This window comes from Etheostoma cragini, chromosome 10, assembly GCF_013103735.1.
Source record: "Etheostoma cragini isolate CJK2018 chromosome 10, CSU_Ecrag_1.0, whole genome shotgun sequence".
NCBI lineage: Eukaryota > Metazoa > Chordata > Actinopteri > Perciformes > Percidae > Etheostoma > Etheostoma cragini.
The window spans coordinates 15083690-15103524 of NC_048416.1; the positions used below are offsets into that span (position 1 = coordinate 15083690).

General features: G+C 39.0%; 1 protein-coding gene across 5 annotated transcripts in view; it reads right to left on the reverse strand.

Annotated features, from left to right (window-relative positions):
* Positions 1-19835, reverse strand: part of spock1 (SPARC (osteonectin), cwcv and kazal like domains proteoglycan 1) — a 93917-nt gene that overhangs the window by 11005 nt on the left and 63077 nt on the right. For all 5 annotated transcript variants that reach the window (XM_034883533.1, XM_034883536.1, XM_034883531.1 and 2 more), the window contains 3 exons: positions 16076-16190; positions 11664-11796; positions 8422-8542 (listed from right to left, as the gene is read on the reverse strand). In XM_034883533.1, coding sequence (XP_034739424.1) covers positions 8422-8542; positions 11664-11796; positions 16076-16190 — 369 coding nt within the window. The remainder of the gene's footprint in view (positions 1-8421; positions 8543-11663; positions 11797-16075; positions 16191-19835) is intronic.

Genomic DNA, 19835 nt, shown 5'->3' on the forward strand with positions numbered 1-19835 from the left:
TAAACAACCCTTTTGCAATTATGTAAGCACATAATGTAATCTGGAAACTGCTGCCCTGGTTAAAAAAAGCAAGGCAACTGATCTCAGCTGGGATTCTGTCTATGATGTAGTCCAATGGAAATGGACCGGTGACCCCAAACTTTTGACCGGTAGAGTGTGTGTGTGTGTGTATATATACATAAGATCTGAAGCCCCATGTGGAGCAATATCTCGACCACTGCCAATTTGCTTATCAGAAAGGGAGAGGGGCCGAGGATGCTATTGTCTGTATATTGGACAGTGTCTATGCTCACCTGGACGCAGGGGGACGGTGTGGGAGAATTCTACATTAGGATTTTCGCTCAGTGTTCAATACAATACAACCACACATCCTTGTAAATAAGCTTTCGATGATGAAGATTCCAAGTGTTTTTATCTTGTTCATTTTAAATCTTTTAGAAAACAGGTATTAATTTGTTAAGTTAAACTCAAAATTTAAGTCAGACAATATTATGTCAAACACAGGGTCCCCTCAGGGAACTGTTTTATCCCCTTTTCTTTTTACCACTTACACGGCAGACTACCGTCCACAGCAGGCAAGCTGGCAAGTTGTTAAATTTGCTGACGACACACCGCTCATTGGGTTGATCAAAAATTATGACTATAGTTACTATCAAAATGAGATAAAAGCCTCTGTTGATTGTTGTGATACGCATTTCCTGGAACTCAACATTAAGAAAACTAAAGAATTAGTCATAGATTACAGGAGAAATAAGATCACAGCTAATGCAGTGGCAATCAAAGGTGTAGAAATAGAAAGAGTGAACACATACAAGTATTTGGGCATTGTTTTTAACGACAGGTTAACATGGTCTGATCATGTTGACTCATTGAGGAAAAAATGTAGTCCACGGGTCTACTGTATGAGGAAGTTGCAGTCCTTTAAGGTAAATACGGATGTGGTGAGAATGTTTTTTATATCAGTCATATGTAGTGTTTGGAGTTACTGTGTGGTGGGGTGGGGGGGGAATGCTGGGGTAACTGAGAAGGCAAGGATTGATAGAGTGACTAAAAGGGCTCGGAAAATGGTGGGAGAGTAAAATACAGTGGATCAGGTAAATGAGGATCATCTGGTAAAAATGACACCGAAAATACCAAGGGACCCGGGTCACCCCCTTCATGGTAATCTGACTGGCAGGGTTACAGAGCGTAGTGGTAGGCTTACACCTCCTGTGACACAAAATAAGCAGTATGCTCTTTCTTTTATACCTCAGGCTATTAGACAGCACAACAAGCAATTCAAACGTACATTTTTATACGTTTATTTTTTATTTATTTTTTATTGTATTTATGTCTAAAATTGTAGTGTATTTTGGGTATTGTATGTATTTATTCTCTAGTTTTTACGGGTATGATGGCGAGTGTGAGCACTTTAATTTCCATTTTTATGGATGAAATAAACTTGACTTGACTTGATATTGAAAACCTCTTTTATAAGGGCAAGGGAAAGATCATATGGTCTTTAGGTTCTGGTTGAAGTTGTCATCGATCTGATTCATAATAAGCCATGAAGAGCCAAAGCTTCATATACATTCACATTATATCCAGCAGTTTAATTGCATGTAAATCTCTACTGTAATGACACTAAATCTATAGTCCACAATGAAAAACATGAAACGCTGCTGCATCTTATTGAAATGGTGGATGGTGAAACAGTGATTGAGTGCAACATTCCCAAGTTACTTATGGTGGCAATGCCTCCAGGCCAGTTTAGGTTAAGAGATAAATGCGTCCTACAAACGTCCTAATATATAACTCCAACAAACAGGCGAAGTAGGGCTTTGCATCCTTCCATCGGTCACCTTTATCATTGATACATGATTAACTATGTTTGTCATATGAAAGAGAAGGAGTGGCTCTAAATGTAGACAGACGAACAGTGCGCAGTGATCACCTTGAGACATCAGGAGCATGTCTGATCAGATCAAGATGAAAGGCAGATGGAAAGGGAGAGTCGGGCGGTGGTGGAGGGAGGTGACACTCTTTAACAAGGTAACAGAAGGAGAAAGAAATGGACTAAGACAGTCAGAGAGGAGATATGAGGAAGATAGAAGGTCAGATTCATTAAAAAGATACAAGGGCATGTTTGATTTTCTTTGCCTCAAGCTATCAGCTCCCAAAAACAATCTCTCTGGAAGTGAGTTAAGGTTAGCCCAGATAACGATCAGTAATACACTGTCCGCACAGAGAGGGAGACAGGCACAGATAGAAGTGATTTAGATACAAAGAGAGGGGAAAAAAGAGAACCATGCAGTTTAAATTTCAATACTGTTGTTGCAAATTGAGCTTGTTTTACTAAGAATTCTCCAATCACTTGCTGTTAGGACTTGGATGTAGGTTAGGTATTGATTAAGGTTTACATTCATATTAGTATTAAAAATAGCAAGTGTTATTCAGTGAATGGATATGAGGAACAACAGAATCTTCACAGATGTTATTTTCTCTAATCTCAAAAATGCACATACTACAAGATATTAAAATAATTGAGCCTCACCACCACAGGATATTATTAAGATTATCGTGGCAGAAGGAGCAATGCACCACCTCACGTGATCTTATGGGGAAGCAGATGTAGACAAAATGGAGACTGATGTGGGGCAACAACTTGTTGAAGCAAAAGGCAGAATGAGAGGCAAAATGAGTGTGGATTAAAAAGTGGTTGGAGAGACACGGTCTACACAGGTTGTCTGTTCTTGGTTCTTCAGCGAGAACTGGAGGTGAGAGTTGTGTTTTTTCGTTGCTTGATAACACCACCAGCTGCTACGGGACCTATTGGCTATTGAGAAAGTACTGACGTAATTTATTAGATTTTACCTTCTAAATATCAAACAGGATTGTAGTGGCGGCCCTGATGAAGCTGCAAACAGTTTGGGAGGTTTAAGATTGGATCTGTAATTCGCTCACATTCTCAGATATTCTGGGCCGATTATCAGAACTGATCCCGGTCCTGGACTAGATTTCTCCCCTGAATATCAGGAGTTGGGAATAGGGGGATAAATCATCCCGACTACTCCTGTAGTCTGAGAGCAGTTTAAATGAACTACATTAGCTGTGTCACGTATTTGGTATTTGGAGCAGTGTGTTTACAAGTGACAGACAACACGGGTCCAACATTGGGGGTTAATGTGACAATAACCTGGTTTCCCATCACCATAACAAAGGCCCGGCCTTGATCTAGCTTGTCAGGAAACCGTATACATCCTTTTTAAGTGTTTGAAAAAACGACCGTTGCAACTTCTTTTGAGGACACTCTCAAAAGGAAATACTAAAATTCTCTATAGGCACTTTTCACACTAGTCAGCAGTTTGGAAAGAATCTCTAAGCAATTGGCATGTGTTAGGAGGGGATAGGAAGAGGAGGCAGAAGGCAGAAGAGAGGAGAGCACAATCTGTCCTGTGTGTTCTCTGTGGAGCTGTGGGAGACAATTGCCAGGAAATAAAATCATTTAGTGAGGGGATTTAGCCCATACAGCACTTACTTGTTTTATCAATGCCATTGTATAACGGTAGCTGAGAGAACATTAACTACTGTTACAAAAAACAACAACTGTTGGATCACAACCAGTGCGGACTGAGACCTTTACACATGATCACCAGCAGGATTGTTTGAGTCAGCTCAAGATGACTTGGTTCCATGTGAGAGAGTGATGAGGATGTACAACGTCACCGCAGTGCTGCCTCAGGGGTGAATGACAGATCAAATTAGATCTCAGTGCCTCTGTGGCGTTGTGTTAACCTTTGCTGACAAACAGGCAAACAGCTGCGATAGTTTTTTTTTGGATAAATCAGGTTTATATCATAATTAAGAGAAAGCCTAATTAATAATTAAAATAAAGATTACATCAAATTAGCAATTACCATATACAATTAATCTTTAATAATAGATTTTTTGTCTCTTTTTTTGTATTCTTGCCTTTATTTGACTGTAAGGACAGAGACTAGAAATGGGGGAGGAAGAAGGGGTATGACATGCAACTAAGGTCCAAAGGCTGGCATCAAACCTGGGACGTTGTGATACTGTGGCATGGGCTGTAACAGTTTAGCTCTGAAGATGCTCTGTTAAGGCTTAATCTTTGACCATTTTAATTTCTCTTAGTTCCAGACAGTTTCTGCCTTGTGTCTTTGGAGTTTTCAATACTGTCAAGACTTTGCATGGTCTATTTGTCAAATAATAATAAAATAATAATTAAAATAATAATGTCAAAAGCTAAGTAAATAGTTGGACTCTATGTCTAATATTAAGAGATGAATTTCTCAGAGTTCTTTGTGCACTGAATTAAAGGGTGGAGAAATTGGAAAAAGACAACAAAGGGCAGGTGTAACTTTAACCCAATACTATGCAAAATGATGGCTTGGTGGCTTGAAAACAGAAAATAAAGGGAGAGTGAGGAGAGTGTGGAAAAGATGTGACTGACAAACGCACAGTGACAAGTTCCCCACATACCCACTAACACTGTGAAAAAGAAAAGTTATTAGTGTGGTTGGCGAACATACTCATAAAGTATAATATTTGAATTCTTTCACTGTGCCTTGTCTAGTGAAAAAACAAGATTCCAAATAAACAGTATACTGAAGCACCACACACTTACTGTAGTGTCTACAGGTATCAATCAAAATCAGGGGAGTGATGGAAAGAAAGACAATAGAAAGAAAGAGATTCACCTATACAAGCTGCTTTTTGAATTCTTCTTTTATTTCGTCCTCAAAGCAGCTCTTCACACGGCTATATTAGAGGGTTAGGGTCTTACAATTCTTGAGAAATAATAAATGTATTTCAACTATTCTGATAAAAAATGAAGCATGTTGTACAATTGGGCTGTGTTCAAAATATAACCCCCGGCCATTTTATGTGAATGTCCAAATTCTGAATATAAATTTCATGCATTATATCACGCCTTCAAAAATCCTGACACCGTGTCCACAGTATGTGTACTACTTCCTGTTAACAATCTAATGATGCAATGTTTTGCAGTTTAATATGTGACTATTTCAGTTGTGCAACCCTACACCTGTCAGAAAAATGACAATAAACAAGTGTCCAAAATCACCATTTACCGCTCACTATAGTGTAAACTATTGAGGGTCTGTTAAACAAGGAGTAGTGAGTGAATGAATGAAGGACTGATTTCCAACATTTGAACACACACACCCTAATCAGTCAAACAGGTGTTTTCAATCAGGCTAACAACCTGCCGTGACTTCACTGATTAGTTTCACCTGAGAGAAACTTTTTTTTATGCCCTTTATGATTCAGTGATGATTGAACCGAAAAACTTGAACTAGAAAAATGATTGATATTTCTTCTTCTTGTACTGGAGTTACAGTAAAATCATCTGCTGTGATGCCACTGTGCTTAATAATCAAACAAGAACAGTGCTATGGATAATAATGTATGTGAAAGTACAAAAGCTCAGTGAGCTCAGTGGCCTCAGCAAAGCCACTGCTGCAGGTATGTATATGGATGTCTAACAAAACCTCTGTTTGTGTACTTTTGCTTGATTGAAACAGATCAGTGCCACTTTAATTTGATTAGTTCTGCCTGTCTAGCTGATGTCAACTCACCATGACACTAACCTCATCTGCCCTCTACACACACATACACACACACACACACACACACACAGGACACAAAGCTGTTACTGTAGCATGATTTAAAAAAAAATCAGTTTCTGCATCTATCTGCAGCCGGATGGGACTGGGAATGTCTCAAAACCTAACCAAAATATGTTTCAATAAATACCAAAACCTTTTTGTACAAAAGACTTTTAAACAATGTATATCTTTTTGATATCATTTTATCTAATTTCAGCCATGGTAATTATGTATTTACTAGCATTCCCAACTGTGTTTTGTAACAGTTATTGCATTATTGAGAGTAATACAACCAAACAGTATACACAGTAAATATTTATTATCAAGTTAAATTGGCTAAATATACATTTACATATCGTCCAAACCATTTGCCATTCTGAATCTCCAGTGTAAAAGCAACACTTCAATAAACCACTGTTTTAGCGTGGAAGCAGAACAATCCTGTTTACTGTAAAAGTGATTTTCCATAACCATATCCATATTAATAGCTAAAGTAACCGGTGTTGTGTGAGCAGAGGTATTTACCTGTCTGGTATGAATGCACAGACTCAAATTAAACTTGTGGCTATCAGTAAATATAGAGGAGTGATAACACATATCCTGAATTGTTGCAATCTTTTTTTTCTGTTACCATAGGAACACAATCTGACACACAAACACACACACACGCAGTGTTTTCCTCACCTACTGCCATCTCCATCTGTTTACCATTTTGTGTTGCTGATCTAATAAGAGATTCTATCATTGATGCTACCTCTGAATGCACAAATATTTGGACTTGCTATCTCACTGTTAGTCTGAAGACAGACTATACCAGAGAGTACAGTGGCATTCATGAGAAGAAGATAGAACCGGAGGGAGGGGGAAAACATGAGGATGAGGGTTAAACAGAACACTTTGAGAAAAGAGTCAAAGCAGAGAGTCAAGAGTGAAAAGTTGACACTGTCCAAGATCTGAAAAAAGATTATCTTTCTCTTAATGTCAACTCATCCATTCTGTTTACTCTCAGCAAACCAAACACATAATTATAGTTTCTATTGAACAAAGACGAAGGGGAATTAACAGTCAAGTTGGTAAAAGACTTCTCCGTTACATCATCACTCTCTGTTCCCTTAATCATTCAGACTTAAACTAATGAAGGAGAGAATTAGATAAAAAGGGATCTGTCATTAATTAGCAGACACATTTTGTTTGTATTAATTTTATATATCTTATAAATGCTTTCTAATCAGAGAGTGATGAAAAAAAAGTCCAGTGAGGGCAGAATGTTCTTGTGCATAAGCAGGTTCAAATTTTCAATATTCCAACTATAGAAAGATGGATAGGTAGATCCAAAGTTCCATGGCAACCAAACCAATAGTTGTTGAGATATTTCAGTCTGGTTGACAGATTTATCATTTTTACCATTCTGCTTGCGTGGCCACAGACACAAAATGACACATAAATATATCCAATAAGGTTAAGAGAAAATTGGCAGCAACCAAACACACACACACACACACACACACACACACACACAGTTAAACCATCCCACTACTCCCCCATCTGGAAGAGAGAAAGACTGTAACACTAACATTCTATCCTTTTCTGTGCTGCTGTCTTTTAGATTGCATTTTTCCTCCAGAATCTCTCCATTCATCTACTGAAATCCTATTTTCATGACAAACAATAAAACACACACACTCACTCCATCACTGCTACCTTTAGCTGTCAGAAAAAGACTTGGGTGGGGTGGGGTGATGGAATGGGTAGAAAATAACATGTGTGAGTGTGCGTGCGTGAGTGCGTGTGTGTGTCGTCGTAACCAGTGGTGGAAAAAGTATTCAGATCCTTTAAGTACTACTATTATTAATACTTTATACTTTATTAATCCCGGGTTTGGTGCCTTGCTAGAGAGCACCTTGGCAGTGTCCAGGAAGTGAACTGGTACCTCTCCAGGTACCCTTCCACCACCATATTTCAGTCCACATGGGGACTTGAATAAGCAAACCCCCCTTTTTTTTCTTTTTAATAATTTATACATTTTTATATATATATTTTATAATATATAATATATATAATTTATACTACCTCACTGTACACATACTCTATTACAAGTAAAAGTCCTGCCTTGAAAATGTTACTTAAGTAAAAGTATGTAACTATCATCAGGATAATGTACTTAAAGTATTAAAAGTAAAAGTACTTAATGCAGAAAAATCCTCACAATTAAACTAGAAACGATCAAAACCGTTCTGTCAATCAACCACAGTAAGTGTTGAATCGTCTAATGATTTCAGCTGCACTTATAGCCCGTTATGTTGTTGGGTAGTTTAATTTATTATAAATCAATCAATCCATTTTTGAAACTACATCTATTTTATGTCCAAAAGGCTTAATTTGTAAAATAACTAATAATTTAAGCTGTGAGATTAATGTATTGGACTAAAAAGTACAATGTTTCCCTCGGAAATGTAGTGGATTAGAAGCAGAAAGTGGCATTAAATAAAAAGACTAAAGTAAAGTACAAGTACCCACACTTTTTTACTTAAGTACAATACTTGAGTAAATGTACTTAGTTATATTCCACAATTGGTTGTAACAATGTGTTTCTGAAACATCCACCTGAACCAAAAGTGACTGACAAGCTCACAACAGATGATATGGACATGAAAAACAAAGAAGGCTGTGTAATGACTCGTCATACATTTCATTGTGTGTGAAGTCAGAAGGATGGGCAGCAAAAGAGCTAGTGTAGCTATCCAAACAGAAAGTTGATTTATTTGTATGAAAAGAGAGCTACAGTACTCACCAGCCTTTTCAGTCTTATGGGGTGGTTTGTTGAGCTCCTGACCAGGCAAACAGGGACAGAGACCATCACATTTTACTGAGATCGTCTTTCCAGACAGGCAGCTTTGGAACTCCACCTTACACTGTAAAAAACACATCAAAAATGAGTAATAGAGGCTGTATTTTACAGATTTAAGGGCTGGGAACTCCGTATAAAGAGCAATATGCTTGTCTTGGGGAATACTTGGTCTGTAAAAACAGCTTGGCCCTTTGTTTCTCTATTATTTTGCACCATCCCTAACACAACTACCTTTCTGCAGACAACCAATGACCAGGCGTTGAAGGTCTAATGAATACTATCAAGTAGGGCTGGGCAATAGGGAGAAAATCAGACATCAATATATTCTTGAACAAATACCTCAATATCGCTATTGTGGTGATACTCTAGGGTTGACAATTGGTTCTTTCACAAAATATCTTCACACATAGATTTTAGATAATTAATCATCAGTAATGTGAACATAATGTCTAAGTGGGGAAAAGGCAAATAAAAGAACAGCTAGAACAGTCTGGTAAGTTCAGAAAAGTCACTTCAATCTTCTTTTAAGGCGTCATTACAGTCAAATCACTTTGCTGTAATGCAGCCTTTAAGACCAGGAAAAGACAACAATTGTGTCATATCACGATACCCAAAGTCTAAGACGATAACTTGTCTCATATCACGATTTCAATATAACATCGATATTTTGACCAGCCCTACTATCAAGATGCATTATGGGAAGTGAAAGGTTCAGTGTTTTTTCAACTTGACCCTGCTTGAAGCTAAAAGTTATGACACTCGTAATGGCCTTTCTTATTTGAATCTGCTTTACTTTTTGAAAGTGCAGTGTCCCTTTAAGTACTGCCTTAATTTAGAGTATGTATTGGTGTGATGTGACTGTAAGAATGGCTGTAAGAATGTAATTACAACCAAACAAAAACTTTGATTTAGAACTTTCTTTCTTTGTTGATTAAGAAAAAGATTAGCTGAGAGAGGATTGATTGTTTATCTTGGATGAACAGATGTGTCCATTAGGCAGCTATGTGGACACACCATTAGACACAGAGATGCCCAGTGACATTCTATTATTCACTGCAGTACAAAACCCTAATGCAATGCAAAAAAAGCAAGATAGACTACTTTAGAACGTAATTTAACAGTATAAATCACATTCCAGGTAAGGGGTAAGAAACAGTTTGGACTAGTTGGGAAAAAAATCCTATTACAAGACCCTTCCAAGAGGAATAATGAAAACTGAAATGAGTTATGTAAATTCTGTTTGCGAGATGATGACGACAGGCTTTGTGAGGGTGAGACCATGACTGTGCATAAACACATCATGCACCATCCATACACAGGCTTAGCCTTATCCTGCCTACACTTTCATTTACCATGTTGTAATTCAAACCCATCATTTCCTCCCTGTCACCTCTTTGATAGCACTACTAATGTTGCTTAATGAAATTTGTTGACAAAGGAACGTCACTCTGTCCTGTTCTCATATATTGAATTTACTGTCTGAGGGAGCGGCAGAGAGAGAGAGAGAGAGAGAGAGAGAGAGAGAGAGAGAGAGAGAGAGAGAGAGAGGGGGAGAGAGAGAGAGACCAAGAAATGGATGACCTTCCTCAGTCACTGTCAGCACACCGAGAATCCCCTTTAATCTTTATGTTTGTCTCTCTCCAGGGGTTAATGTGGTTTCGATGAAACCGTCTTGACACCTGACTCGGTGCAGTAAGGGGAGAGGAGAGGAGAGGGAGGAGAGGAATGGAGTAATGGACTTAACTTAGTGGTCTGACGCCTCTCAGGAGATAAGAGTATTGTCCTCTTAATAGGATATTGCGTGTGTGTGCGGTCATGATGAGTGAGGCATGTAATGTAATAATGCAACATGAATAAGCTTGAGACCAGCAGCTCACTGGTAAGCAGAGTTTAAGTTGGGCCACAGGGACCCATCACTCCTCCAGCTAACTGAGCCCCTCCAACTAAATTACCGCAGCGACCAGAGGGACGTTCCAGCCCTCCCCTTCCTTTTTCTCTTCCTCTTGTTTCTCCTTCAATACGTCGCCTCCCCAGCACAGCTTCAGCCAGGTAGGTCATTGGGAAAGCCTATGTCCTGAAGTCTTTATACACAAGGGATTTAAACTCTTAATTTGAAATTGTTTCATGATAAGTTGGAGGCTTCACTCTGATTTAAACTAAAAACAACATGACCACCTGGTAGTCTATTCATTTCCTGCAGAGCTGAAAAATCCGGATGGTGTGTGGATGGACAACACGCTCCCAGCAAAGAAAACATGACTGCGGTTAAACTCCTTCTCCCAAAGGTGTGCTTTTATTGACTTTGTCTCCTTGCACGCTACTGTCCTTGCAATTAATAAATAATACTGAGCAAGTCAAAGCAGTGTGGAGGTGTCCTGATGCCCATAGCATACTATTCCTGTCACAAAGAAATTGATTTAGCTCAAGAGATGTCTTATATTTTCCATTTATATGAGGTTCCTGTGTATTTGATTGTCCCTTGCCAACAAACATGATATAAATGTAGATGTCTATAAGAATCCACAGTCATCTGCTCATTTCATTCTTGCCTTTCTTTTCTCGGCTATCATGACATTGGAAGTTTGTGGCTATGCATCATTTTACATAGTAGAGAGTGAGATTACGAGTAGAGGTTAGTGGCTGGGAATGGGCTAGAGTCAGATGAGAAGATAGAGGTTGTTCCGAGCAGTTCCGAGTCATCCAGAGAAGTTTTTAGCTAATGAAAAGACATCTGATGGCTGACCCTGTTCCCAGTCATTTGCATAATAGACAGAGGGAAGTACTGCTGAAATCAACAGAGTGGAGAAGGACAAGAAGGAGTCTATACATAGATAGTAATATGGAACAGCAGGAAGAGAGGAGGAGGCAGGAAAAAGACAGGGAAGCTGATTGAAAAGGTAATGACTGATTAGTAGAATTAAAATGTCTAGAAAAGACACACCATCACGGACTCATCATCTCAAATATTTACATCATGAATGACATAATTCAGTGGCTCTTCAAACAATCCTGTCCTTGCTTTTTTTAGTTTGAAAAAACAAACTGAATAATTAATACATGATATATTTGTTGAGAAACTGAAAATAGAAAATGACACACTTAAAGGGAGAGAAAGACATGTTTAGACAGAGATGAAGAAGAGTGTGAAACTTAATGAAAGAGAAATGCAAAAAGGGAGGTCTCACCCTGGAGGAGTAGGTGTGTCCATCAGATCCGCACACAGGACTTGACTGGAGCCCCAAGCAGAGCCTACATTTCCCATGAGCACCAGTTTCAAGCCTGTGCTTGTGACCTGCGCTGCCTTTTCTGGGTTTCACACTGAGAGGGAGAGAAAACAAACAAAAGGCTTAAATTCAGACAGTAAGATGGGGTCTGGTACAGATCAATCAATCAATCAATCAAGTTTATTTGTATAGCCCTTTACAATAGCCAAAAGGTACCCAAAGTGCTTTACAACAAAGCCATAAAACAATACATAACACATACAAAACATACAGATACAATTAAAAGTGCTGTAGTGGTGCAGCGCTGCAGGACATTAAAAGCCTTCCAGAAATTCAAAGAAAGGAGCAGACAGAAGGAGGACACCTAAGAGACAGTAGCGCCCTAGTCAGAATTAAACGCTAATTTAAAAAAGTGGGTCTTAAGCTTCGTAGATACATGAAAACACAAAACAATATATACAGTGCATGAGCCAACACCTTGTATGTATTTTATGTTAACATCACTCTCATACATCAATGTATGAGGGAAAATTGAAGTACAGTAATAACTTTCCAGGCAGGAATATTATCCAAACTTGCAGAATCAGTTTCCTAATAAGCAGAACTTTTTAAAAGTGTTTCGGGTTTTCAGGGTCAGTTGAAGCAGAGCAAATCCTGATTGGTCCATCGAGGCATTTTCAATAACCAGCATAATTGCTTGTGATCCAAATCTTGCAGCAATTTTCAATGTAAGTGCTCTCACTGAAAACCCCGCTGCCTCCTGATCTATTGAGCGGAGATGGAATTAGAGCCAAACAGACTCTTTTCAGAGAAACTAATGTGACAAAAACAAATGATGCAAAGTGAACTACAGCAGGTGAAGAGCCCAACACACACACACACACACGCACGTATGCACATACACACACACACACATTCCTACCCAAGTGTGGACCAGTGTTTCTACTAATTTAAAAAACAAAAACAAAGATAGAATAGAAAATGTTCTTTTAACATTTTTTTCTTCTTCTTTCCAAAATATCAATGCAAACATACACTTTTTAACTAACAATTAAATGTTCATCATTTAGTCACTTGGAAGGCACTCTTTACTACTCTATGCTCTCTACAACATTCAAATCCCAAGCAGCGTGTCAGCTGCTTTCGTGGTTCTTTAGAAGTGTCACACTTATCAACCGAGGTATAATCATTGTCACGGCAGATTGGACATGCACACTGCACTGTTACATAAAATATTGCTGGCATATAAGATATGATAGAGTGGCACAATTGTAGGTTAATGTTTGAGATGTTTCCACATCATACCAGCCTATCAAATCCCATGTGTCTCCTCCTCTCCTATCAAGTACTCATTTGTACTAAATGCAGTGAAGCACAAGAAGTTGTTCATGTGGTTAAAGTGATTCTAAGGGCGGGATTGGCTTGGCCCGGGAAATTTGCGCATGCATGACAATTATTCACTGAGAGAGTCAGCTACGGAGAGAAGAGTGGACAGATGTTCTATTGGCATATTTGCCTCAAACAGGACCAACAAAGCTCTCTCTCGCTCTTTCTCTCTCTCTCTCTCTCTCATGTACCACTATACTTCAACCCCCTGCTGAGAGTTTCCATGTTGCTCTAATCTGGAAAGGCTCTGATTTGAGAGTACTGCAGACCCCTCACAGCAGGACAGAGGTGAATACCAATTTACACTGCGAGGCTCCATCAAATTTTTGAATTATAGCTTCATGCTAATACAGCCGGGCATTATCACTCAATAAGGGAAGACAAGAAGTCTGTACAGCTATATTAATTTCAAAAAGAAGAAGGTATGCTTGGGTCTTTCGTTATGATGGCTTCTTAGTAGAGAACAAACAACATTTGTTTGAGGAATTTAGTAAACACAACAGTAGTACCAAAGTGGGTCCAGGGCATCTTCAAAAAGGCAATTTTGTTAGCAGTGACAAACAATGATGAATCATCTCCTAGAAAAACTTCCTGCAACATACTGTAGAGTATATCAGCTGTATTTCCCAACATCTGATTGCAAATATGTTGAAAAAAACATTTGTTTGTATTTTCCCTCTGAGAGGACACTTAATATGTGTTATGCTAATTACTGCAACTAATTTAACTTGTAGATAAAATAATAACACGGTTCAAAGATTCCGTAAGTGATGCTGTTGGGGAAATACAGATTTACGGTGAATATTTGACATATTGAGCAGCAAATAGGACTTTTAATAAACGCAATGCAAAGGAATAGATTAAGCTAAGTATCTATGAAGCTAATGAATTGTGGAAATCAATTAAACACGAGAGAGAGACAACAAACATTCAAATGTCTTTTGGGGGAAATGCTTCTTCAACTGAAAAATTAAAAAACCTTAAAATTGGCAACATGACAGGGTTGAAAACACAAACAAATTTGGTTCTGAAAGAGTCCAGAGAGCGAACAGATAGTTTGATTAAAATTAATTGGTGTTGAGAATATGTGTTTGTATGTCTGTCACTGAGGCAGAATAGATTATTAGACAGAGCTAACACACAAAACACAACATGCTACTTTATTGCATGCTTCTGCTGGGTGTAATTTGTCTAACAAGCCATGAAGGTCTGCCATATTGAAGTTCAACTTAGCATAGTCATTTTGAGATACAGGAGTTTTTTCTTATTAATAATGTTATTTTTAAGAAGACACAAAATTGCATTAGAGCAGCCACAACTCCACCACTGGGTTGTTAGATAACACTGATGCTGAATTAACCCTAATGTTGTGTTTGGGGCCCTTTGTCAAAAATAGACTCAACGTTGTTTAACTGTCTTAATACATAATGACCTTTCCTAATTTTTTGAGAATTACCCATAAACATGATTTTGAAAAAATAGCATGTTGCATTACTTCTGTTTGTGGTCTCAGAGACATCAGCTTTAAAACATGGTGAAATACAGTGTGTTATCGTACAGTATGCTCTATATATGGGATTGGTATTGAAGACACCTCCCACATTGTAGCGGCGAGACCTCCTTATACTGTATATACTATATTACAGTGTATCTTTATTTTAAGTTCTGACAACTTATACTGTCATATTTTGTGCAGAATTGTGTTCATTGTCTTTTGAAAATGTTGGAGGTGGAGATTGTTCACCTAAGAAAGTGTGTTTCCTGTAATTGCAATAGTTAAAAAACTGGATTCTCTTAATACTGTTTTTCAAATGTTCTAATGAAGGATTTGGGCAATTGAGAAATATAGTTTCCTCTTTCACTTATGTTGCTATAATAACATACATATATAAATGTGCCATACAAAATGTAACAAGAACAGAAAGGAACAATAATAAGATATAAAATATTAAGAATAATATGCAAATAAAACATAGAATAAATATTCTAAATAGCACAAATCATTCATCACATCAATGTGAAAACACTAATGACAATCTAATTATTACACTATTGCATTAAGAAAGAAAACACTAAATAAAATTAAAACCCAACTTCTCTGGCCTTCCTTGATGCAAATCATCAATGATGTCATTGTAACTATTGAGTGATTGATACTGATGACGGCAAGGCCATTGACCCATTCTTGGGACATGGTTGACCTCAGGTATGACTTGATCAACTTTACTTTTGAAAATCTCCTCTTTGCTTGAGCCACAGTGACTGGCAGACTGCTCTTGAGAGCAGTCAAAAAGTTGGAGTAGATCTCTGACAGATCCTTATCATGCATAAAAGTGATAAGCTCAGGGAGGCTCATAGTCCTCCGTTTGACTCCCCCCTTGTCCGGGCTGTTCAATTTGGGAGACTTTGCCACATCAGCGCACATTTATGTTTTCCACCGCAGGGTGCTCACGGGCGCCTTTGAAAAAAAAAGTAGTCAAAACATTTCAGAATCTTATGAAAGAGGCAGCAGCCGACATATTACAGTAACTCAATTGTAAAGCCATAAAATAGGCTATCTTTCAACTCAGGACAGCGTCACTTGTCACAAACACCGATAGGATTGGAGATAAGAAGTGATTAACTGACACGTAACAGAGATCACCTTCCTGGGTGTGGAGCCTATGCCCAGCAACTGTTCCCCCCGCCCCCCCCCGCCCCCTTCCCTTTCTCACACAGCTGGTGCATGCTACCTTCTCAGCAAGCAGGGGCGCCTGCAGCTGCAGGAGGCTGAAATTCCCCACACAGTGAAATGACAGATAATGATTTTTTTAAGTGCCTGTGCCGACCCCCACGTGTCAAGAAAAAATGTCACCCCGGGCGGCTGCCGGCTTAACCCGTGCCAACAACTTCTACTGGTTGCCAGTTTGACACATGGACACGATGATACACCCTACCAACGATAACAAATCCAGGGGCTAACAGAAAGTCAAATTACTGGTTCTTACCTGTGAGTTGGCTGCTTGTGATTGGAGCAGATGGCTGTCTGATAGTCATGGCTGACACACACCTTGTGAGGAGGGCAGCGCACATTCAGACAAGGATCCTTTGTAGCATCTGGACCTATGGGGAAGGGATCAGAGATAAACTTTTACTCTGAGCGGTTAAAATGAGTTAGTGAAAACATGCAGAGCAGTAGAACCGGCACAATGTAGTGCTGAAGATGATATTTGATGCAGCAAAACATCAAGCTGTTCTTTTGGTTTTCCAGCTTGCGTTCTACTAACTGAAGCAGGAAGAAATATAATGAGTTAGAGAAAAAGATTGAGGACAAGAATTTGAAAAGGTATGAAGTAAACATTGAGTATTCTGCAGTGTGAGCTACTAAATGAGGATTGTTTTCTGTGAGCGTTGACCCCATCTTTTTCAAAATCAATCTCCACAGTGAGATCATGGCTGTGGCAGCCAGGCACAGCTGGCTGGTGTCCAGAGTGACAAAGGATCAAAGCAGCTCATTGACAATGAGCATTGTGTCATTTCACACTAGGCTAACAGCACAAACCCACTTCCAATTGACAGACATAAGAAAAGAGAATAAAAACAGAAGGCGGAGGAGGTGATAAAGGCACAGTGGTAGTAAAGGAGAGAAATGAGAGTTTTGTCCCCAGCGATAACTAACAATGTGAGTTTAATAAAATTAGGAAGTACTGGATGTTGAGTTTGGATGAATTGATGTGTGAAGGAGATGAACATGGAGGAGGAAGTTGTTTATTTTGATCAGGGACGCATATCTTAAAGTACAGGGAAGAGGACACTTTCTGAGGGAGAGTCTACTTGCCCAAATTGAGTACAGGCCATCAAAAGAGTAAACAGATTTAAATAGAGCTGAGATGAGCATTGGCTTGACAGACTTTGTGGAGATTGTTGCAAATATAGGAGGAGTATGTCTGAGATGACCAGCAGCTAAGGACTGAGTCTACACTAAGTCTGGCTGCTGTGGAAGCTGCACAATGTGGAAAAAATGTCTGGAATAGTGTTCTGGCTGTGGCCCTGAAGAGGGTGGAGGTGTTTTGTCATGTGTGATGGTCCTGGAGGTGGATTGCTAAAGTATTATGGAAGTTAAGTAAAGAAGAAAGAAACCAGCTTTGTTTCAGCTGCAGTTGAAGGGAATGATTTCTATTCCAGAGCGTGTTGGTGAGGGGCCACGATCCGATCTGGAGGTAGACGGAGATGATGAGAGGGCAATCCCAATTCTTGGTTCTCGCTAATGGAGGAGAGGAAGTCTTAGATCATACTGATAAGAACTTAAAGAGATCTAGTTTGGGGAGTTTGAGTAGAGGTGCCCATGAGGTTAAGGTACGTGCACACGGAGCACACTCAGCACTGCTGGGAAGTTTGGCTGGGGTCTGACTGCTATGTGAATATTATGACTGGAGGATAATCACTTTCAAATAGATCATTGCCTGAATTAGACAGCTTCATCTGCAGTGAGGGATCCGTGGGATCCGTGGTGGGTTGATTCAATACAATATATACTATAGGTAGGCTTGACAGGTGACTATCCTGAACCTAAGTTAACTTCATTAGTACAAATGAAGTGAGAGACAGGCCTACATCAGACAGTGGACTCTAGAATAGTGGTCATGGTGAAGCTGCCAATCACAAAGTCTGAACCAGAGATGTATTGAAGAAAGATTAAAGCCCGTATGATGAACAACACCACCCAAAAAGCTGAGAAATTGAGATCAAAGACAAAGTGGATTTCAAACCACATCCAGAGACCACATGCTTTAACCATGGTAAACAAATTATATAAAACTTATTTTTGTTATTTAAGGCCAAGTACAGAGTGTACAGATCAAAGCCTAGATGTTTAATATACAATATATATTATCATCATAAAAGAAGAGTGGCCTTGTTTCCATTAGTGGCCTTATGGGTGATGTTTGGGCCACAGCTGCTGTTTACTGTGAGCATCAACTAGTTTCTGACCTGACCACACACTGCACTGCAGTTTACATGCTGGTTTATCAGCGTTAAATCAGCCAGAGAAAAAGACAAGATGGCCGTTTTCGTGTCTCTGCTCATAGTAACAATGTAATCAACCATCTAAAAAACACCTTATATGAACACATCAACTCTTAACATATGTAACTCTGAACATATCTGGATATGACTAGGATATGGGCAAGTTTTCTTTATCTCTGTGAAGAAACACACACAATAAAGATGGAGGAGCTTAGATAGTCTCATAAGAAGAGATAGTACACTGCCCACATCTGTCATTTAACTGAGCAACAAACTCATTTCCTTACAATCTGTAAAACACATACACAGATACAGAAAGACATTACACGCCTATGTGCCCTCTCATATTCTCCAGAATGCAAAGAGATGATATGTCAACTGTCCTCCTGATAGCTGTCTGATGTGCTGTGTTTCTATCGCCCGCTTATTTGGATCTGTCCTCACCTTCATCTATCAGTGATAGAGGAAACCCATCTTATTTCACTTTGCTGTAAAATGACTTTATCACCGTGGAAATGAGAGATGAAGGGAAAGGACATGAGGGATCGGGAAAAAAGAAGGCTTGTATCTGGTTGACAGGATTGGAGGAGAATTTAGGATTAGTGTGTGACCTCCACTCACAAATTGGAAATCACACACACACATTACAAATGAGAAAGTCGGTTTGTGCATCTACACACACAAAAACACAGAGCATCACATGTAGCAGATTACATGGATAAAACTTTCTCATACATATAAAGAAAAAAATAATTTGGAGAGACAGTGATGCTCTGAATGTGAAATCGTTTTCAGCTGACGTGATTTGAATATTTATGGTATCTATAGGAGGAGAGAATATAAGAGAAAGAGAGAGGAGAGGAGAAATGAGGGGATGAGAGGAGAACACCAGAGAAGCAAAAAGAAGAAAAAAGAGAAGAAATGGGGAGAAGAGAAAATGAAACAATGAAGATGGGGAGGAGGCAGGGAAGAGAAGCAAATGGAAGAGTGTGGGGTAAAAGAGAGTTTTATCCATCTATTTAAAGCTTGAGTGAGCAGCATTGGCAGTTAAACCAGCCAATCAATTGTAATGCAGGAGCACTGCAGCACACTCTCTCTTTCCTCAACATGAGTCTCTCATCTCCTTTTATTCCCCTCTCTTCTTTCTAATCTTGAGTATGACTTTATTCTCATCCGCATGTGTGTTCATAAATGAGTTAATATGCACGGGCAATATAACTTGACATGCCTTATTGCATATCTATTCATTCCAAAGTGCCAAGTAGAACTCATTTTCACACCAAAACCATATTTTAACCTTACAAATGGTATTGATTTATGTAAATGCACAACGTTGTATGCTGATGATAAGACGTTGCCAAATGCACAAGTGTAGAGAATTCTGTGTGTGTGTGTGTGTGTGTGTGCATGAAGTAAATATATTTCTTCTACAGATACTGCTTAATGGAAAAACTGTGGAGACTCCTTAAAACTGCTTGCTGCTAAGGGAGAAAAAAAAAAAATAAGGTCACAAGTACAGTTTGTGAGCAACAGTGGGCACTCAAACCCCCACTACCAATTTGTGTAGCAATTGTCCTTGGCCATATGTTAGGTCGACTAATGACCTCTGGGTGCTGCAGTGTGTAGAGGTGAGTTGTCAGAGTTGTCACAGCTGTAGCTGAGGATAGTGAGGTCACAAGGCAACAGCAGATCATAAACAAATGAACAGAAATGCCCTCAAGATGGGTACATTTACATTTC